The sequence below is a fragment of the Lontra canadensis genome, unplaced genomic scaffold (assembly GCF_010015895.1).
Source record: "Lontra canadensis isolate GAN:19392208 unplaced genomic scaffold, GSC_riverotter_1.0 scaffold3, whole genome shotgun sequence".
NCBI lineage: Eukaryota > Metazoa > Chordata > Mammalia > Carnivora > Mustelidae > Lontra > Lontra canadensis.
Window position 1 is genome coordinate 36,920,431 of NW_022630997.1, and position 5,968 is coordinate 36,926,398.

Here is a 5,968-nt window from a genome sequence, read left to right on the forward strand (position 1 = left end):
CAAAAAAAAAAAAAAAAGAAAGAAAGAAAGACATGAGGGAGTGGCTACTTAAAATTAAATATTAGAGGGAAGCCCTTTCTCCAGAGAGAATAGTCGAACTGCAAAGTGATTGATAATAATCATGCAAAGACAGAGACAAGTGTCCTAGGCCGCAGTAGCTTCCATGAAAGTGCTCACATCCAGCTTTGAACTTTAAGTAGCTCCAGGTACTTCCTTCCCTGGGCCTCACCCTGGGACATCTGCACCTCATCCAAAAAGAGTACCTTCGGTAAATGTTGTGAAGGAGAAGGGAGGAATGAGGCTACTCAGTGTTTAACCCCTCCCAGCCCCCATCCCTACCGTAAACCAAACACAAGTTTGGAGGGGGGGGGCTGAATGAGTCAGAGCAGGGGACGCGGAGGGGGGAGCCTATACGTGTAGGCATGTGTGGACATGTGTGTGCTCGCGCATGAGTGTGTGTTTGGTAGAATGTCTAATCGTGTCTCTTCTAGAAATAAATATCTAGGGGTGGGAGACTATTGTCCAGACTACGATTCTGGGGAATCAGACGGACAGAGCTGGACACTCGGGAGGGACAAGCAGGAGGAGGCGTTTGGGCTATTCAAGTAGTGAGCTGCCCAGTGCTGGGCCGCAGACCCCAGCACTGGCGCTGGACAGCCGCCCCAGTAGACATTGGTTCTGAGGACAGTTGTTGATTAATCTGGGGTTGAAGGCCGGTCCAGCGCTGTCCCTGGTCATAAGGTTAATTGGGCCTGATGTCTGTGGGCTAGAGGACCTGCTTCCCGACCATAGCCCTCGTGCTTTGAGGAGACCCTAGTAAGTCATTTCTGGAGGACGGAGGGAAAGGCCTGGGCCAAGGGTCCAGCAGGGGCTTGGGTGGGGTGGTCAGGCCCACACAGGGCCTCTGTGTCCATCTGACCTGGGACATTTATATCCTTTCAGGGTCCATTTGACCTTTCTGCAAATGAAAGGGTGGTCTTGTCAGGCAAAGGAAAGATGGAAGTGGGCTATGTCTGCCAACAACATGTTTAAGCTCTGACCCTGGCCTCCAGGATGATCAGGGGAAGTGGAAAAAAAGAAAAGAAAAGAAAAGAAAAGAAAATAGAAAAAAGAAAGGCGGAGATGAAAGTGATCAAGAAAGTTCTCTTCTGGGGCACCTGGGTGGCCCAGTGGGTTAAGCGGCTGCCTTCAGCTCAGGTCATGATCCCAGGTCATGGGATCAAGCCCTGTGTTGGGCTCCCTGCTCAGTGAGGAGCCTGCTTCTCCCTTTCCCTCTGTCTGTCACTCTGCCTACTTGCGCTCCCTCTCTATTTCTCTGTCAGAAAAATAAAAATCTTAAAAAAAAAGGAACTCAACACTTCTCACTGTGTCCTGCAGGAAAGGAAAGGTTAAGGCAGCAGACAGGCCGGGGAAGGCAAGGACAAGGAAGCAGTGAGGGAGAAAGGTACAGGGACTCTGGGATGAGAGGCCAGACAGGCCCACGGGGGCTGGGCTGCCAAGCTTCTGGAAAGGGGGCTGGCTTGGGCATGAAGCTGACTGGTAATCTGACTGCTGGCTCGGGGCACAGAGCTGGGGAGGCCTCTGGGCAGTCTGCAGACGATCCCGCCAGGAGAAGAAACTGAGCTGGGGTGCACTGTGCAGCTGACAGGCTGCCGGGTCCAGCGTGAACCGAAATTTCAGGAGCCTGGGTTCTGGCTGGCAAAAATGACCTCTCAGTGGAAAATCTCAAGCCAAGGAAGGAGAAATCTGTCTCGTCTGGCCAGGATCAAGGACCAAAGGAGGTTCTATTCTGAGAGTCAGAAGCCTGCCTCAGGGCACCCTGGGTCCTGAGCCCACCCCCCACCCCCAAGTGCCTGTCGCAGGGTAGAGACTTGCCGCAAGATGATTGGCAGGTTGACAGGGAAACAACTAGGACTGATACCTGGGGCTGCCGTGGCCCGGAGTGAAGGACAGAGTTCTTACGTGGAATGAGAGAAAGGATGTCAGAAGCCAGGTCCTGCTGAGAAATGGGTCTTGTGGGACCTCAGGTTACCTGCTGGAGTTTGAGTCTAACTTTAGGGCCCATAGGAAAGGGAAGAAAAGGGAAACTGAGGCTCCCTGGGACCTCAAGAAGGGAATCAAGAAAGAGGAGCCAAAGCTTACGCAGGGGCTGAGCTCTCCATCTTTCTGCCAGACCACAGAAGCAGATGGTTAGTTTGTGATCACCAGACCTCGTGGGATCTCATGTATGGGGGGCGGCCTAACTTCCCAAGGCTCGAATCCATAGGCCCCTGGGTATCACTCTTGCGTGTGCGACTGTTATATTACCCTTGTTTCAGCACTGAACTACCTCTACTACTTTTCACTTGTCTGTCTCTCCAGTAGCTTGGGAGTAATGCAGAGCCAAGAGCCGTGACGGTCCCTTCTGGGTCTCCTGCCCGGAGCACAGGGTCTGGCACAGCGGATAGGGTCAGCAAAGGCTGACAAAGCAAGAGGAGATGGAATTATTTCCCCTGACTTTCTCCACCCTAAGGTTCAGGATCATGCTCCTGTTTTCATCACTTCCTGTCCTTCTGTGTGTGCTGACAGCAGCCAACTCAGAAGCAGAAATCTCAGGCGATGCCCAGAAGACGTGCTCAGTGATTACCTGCGCCATCCCGGGCAGAGACGGGCGGGACGGACCCAAGGGAGAAAAGGGCGAGCCAGGTACAGGGCAGGCTGCTCTGACTTCCTAAATCTTTACCCCCCACGGGAGACCGTTCCCTAAAAGATGTCTAGCAGAGACAGGACAACACTCATCTTCCACTTACAGCCACATGACCGTTCACTTAGGCTCATTCTTGTGAAAGGTCATTCCCTCCAAAACAAAGATGATTCTCCGGTTCTGCAGGAGCCCAGATTTCCACACGGGAATCCTCGATGTGTGGTCACTTGTAGAGAGCAGACGTCCTGCCCGTTCGGGGAACTGGCCCTTAGCACAGGCTGGAGAGCAGGAGAATCTTTTTTCTTTGGGCCACCACTGGCTTACTGGAGTTTCTCTGGGGTCAAGGTAAATCACATTGAACTTCTGGAAAAAGAGAAGGAGCCACAGCCCCTGAGTCACTTTTCCTTCCACTTTCAACAGGACAAGGGCTCCGAGGTTTGCAGGGCCCTCCAGGAAAAATGGGGCCTCCAGGAAATATCGGGGCTCCTGGGGTTCCTGGGCCTCCAGGACTAAAGGGCTCCAAAGGAGACTGTGGAGATAGTCCAGGTAAGGAACTCACCCCAGCCCAGTGTGGGCCTAGGGGACCCAAGGCTCTGGGGCCTTAAGGGTCAGGTGGGAGGTGGTTCCTATTCTCCTGCTCCATTGGAAGTTGCCAAACTGTTCCCGACTGGCTACACTCGTTCCCCTGACCCTTACTCCCGAGGGCAGACTTCCAAACCCTGCTGTTGCCTCCCCAGGGCTCTGTGGGAGACGGGCCCTGGCTCTTCCTCAGCAGACACAGTCTGTGTGTGTCTCCAGGCTGGGAGGGAACGGCGGTGTCCTCTCAGTGGCCGGCTTTGTGTGTAGGGTCAGAAGAGTGCCGTGAAAATGGTCGGTTTCCTAGGACCCCTGAATCATGGGGAACGTCATGGCAACTTGATTCAAGGTCAAAGGACATAAATTCAGTCCCAACAAAAGTAAAATGATGACCTCTTGTTAATACCCACCAGCTGGCCCATCAAAATTATAAGAGTATTAAAAAGTTTGCCTGGAATAAGATATGAAAGAGAATAATTAAGGAAAATTTTCAAAAGGGAGAATAATGAGTTGGGCTCTTTCTTATAAATAGTTACAATATTGCAACATTTAAGCACTATGTGAACAAAAAGATCCAGAGTCATAATTTTTAAGTTATTTATTATTATTATTGTTAGTTCAGAGTTAATAGTTTACAAAAGCTACTAAGAGTATCTCAGAAGGTAGGAATCCAGAGGTTTTCTTCCTTTTGCCTCATTTTGGTTTCTTGTTTTTCTAGACTAAGCATACTCTTCAATAAGCTCACCCCACACTCTCCTCTCCAACTAACGGTCTTCTCATTAAATGCCCTTCTTCCTACTGCTTCGCAGTTGCTGAGACGATGCTGGCTAACCTGGAGAGGGAGATAATGAGCCTGAAATCAGAACTGGACCGTGTCAAAAAGTGTAAGCTCGCTTTCGGCACCCAAGGGCGTTCTCGGCTCTCATCTTTTTCTGGCGTGCTCTCAGTTTCAGGGGAGGGTGGACAAGGATTAACATTTATGAACACTTACCATATCCCGTGGCCCGTGCTAGGTTGGCATTCCCTCGCAGAGTGTGGTTTCATTCAATTCTCTCACTGGTCCTATCTGTAGGGCTTAGACCCATTTAATTTACAGGGGAGGAAAGATCAGTCCTAGAAAGGCAAATAATTCCCTCACTGTCCCGGAGCTAGGAAGTAGTGAAGGAAGGACTGGATGCGAAAGTCTGCCTCCTCTAGAATCCTGCCTCTTTCTTCCGCAACCCCTTGGCTCAGATGGCTATCCATGCATGCCTGGATCCCAAGCCCGGCAGGGCGGCCCGACCACCCCCTTCACCGGGCCAGTTTGTGACAGGTGTTCATATGCGGGGTGGGATCTCCCAGGAGGCTGTGAGCTTTCCGCCATGGACTTGCTTGCTCTACAGCTGAGGAGGGCTTCCTTACTAGGATCTGACCTGGTGGTTGAGCATGGGGCTATTTTTCCGAGTCCTGAGTTCCCAGAGCAAGGCTTTTCCCCCCTAGTGTACTGGGCTGAACCCCAAGCCCGGTCAACCTCTCCCACCCATTGTGATTTCAGTGCAAACCTTCTCCTTGGGCAAAAAGACTGGGAAGAAGTTCTACGTGACCAATGGTGAAGAGATGACTTTTTCCAAAGTGAAGGCTCTGTGTGCTGAGCTCCAGGGCACTGTGGCCACCCCTAGGAATGCCGAAGAGAACAAAGCCATCCAGGATGTGGCCAAGAGAACGGCCTTCCTGGGCATCACGGATGAGGTGACGGAGGGTCAGTTTATGTATGTGACAGGGGGGAGCCTGACCTACAGCAACTGGAAGACTGGTGAGCCTAACGATGCCAGCGGGGAGGACTGCGTGACCATCCTGAAGGACGGGCTCTGGAATGACATCTCCTGCAGCATCCCCTACCTGGCCGTCTGTGAATTCCCAGCCTGAGGAGGCAGCTACCTCAGCCTCCTCCTGACCTCCCTGCTCTGTTCTCTCCTGCTGAAAGAGAATTCATGGCTCTCCTAATGTTGACTCATTCCTTCAGGGGTATGATGGGAAGGAAATAAAGGGGAAGGGTCTGGGAATGAGGAAGCAAGAAGAGGTTGACAGCAGAGTCTGAGGGTTTCTGGTCCTGCCTAAGAGCACAGCAACAGGTCAGAGTCAGCCATAGAAATGGTCAAGTCAATCCCTTCCTTCCTCAGTGAGGACCCCTCAGCCCACCAGACAGACCTGTGGAGGGACATTCTGTGTCAGAACGGTGGACTTCAGCCTCAGGAGATGCCGTTCTTTCTCTCCCACGCGTTGCCACTACGGATGCCAATGTCTCCTGCCCTCTGTGCCTGCCCATGGTCAGCCCGGCCCTGCGGGACGTGGGTGCTATGCTTGGTTGTCCTTGAGCTGCACCCCCAGACCAGAACATCCAGCAGTATCCCCCATGGGTAACAAGGGTTAGTTCCAGGAGTCCCCTCACCCTGCCCAAGTGGCAGCCTTTCCCTCCTGCATACCTTGAGGACACCCATTTGATACTGTGATGCATGCCAGCATCACGGACGAGGCAATGCCTGAGCGGGTTGTGTCCCTCTCCACAGCGCAGGCACATTCAGCCTCCCCTTCCCTCTGTGACATCCTCGTCCCAGCCTAAGTCCACAGGTCCATTATTATAGAGACAAGAAGAAACACTCCCCAAAGGTAAGTTTCACACCCTGTCAAATTATCTAGCATCATTCAAATTATGGACGTCACCCTGTCAGA

The 5,968-nt window shown here is 52.2% G+C and overlaps 1 protein-coding gene across 1 annotated transcript; it reads left to right on the forward strand.

Annotated features, from left to right (window-relative positions):
- The first annotated feature begins 2,516 nt into the window (after nt 1-2,516).
- On the forward strand, nt 2,517-5,226 carry MBL2 (mannose binding lectin 2). Its single transcript, XM_032877986.1, has 4 exons — nt 2,517-2,685; nt 3,104-3,229; nt 4,069-4,143; nt 4,794-5,226. Exons 1-4 carry the CDS (start codon nt 2,523-2,525, stop codon nt 5,162-5,164), a joined length of 735 nt encoding a protein of 244 aa, XP_032733877.1. The 5' UTR covers nt 2,517-2,522; the 3' UTR covers nt 5,165-5,226.
- Nucleotides 5,227-5,968: the final 742 nt, after the last annotated feature.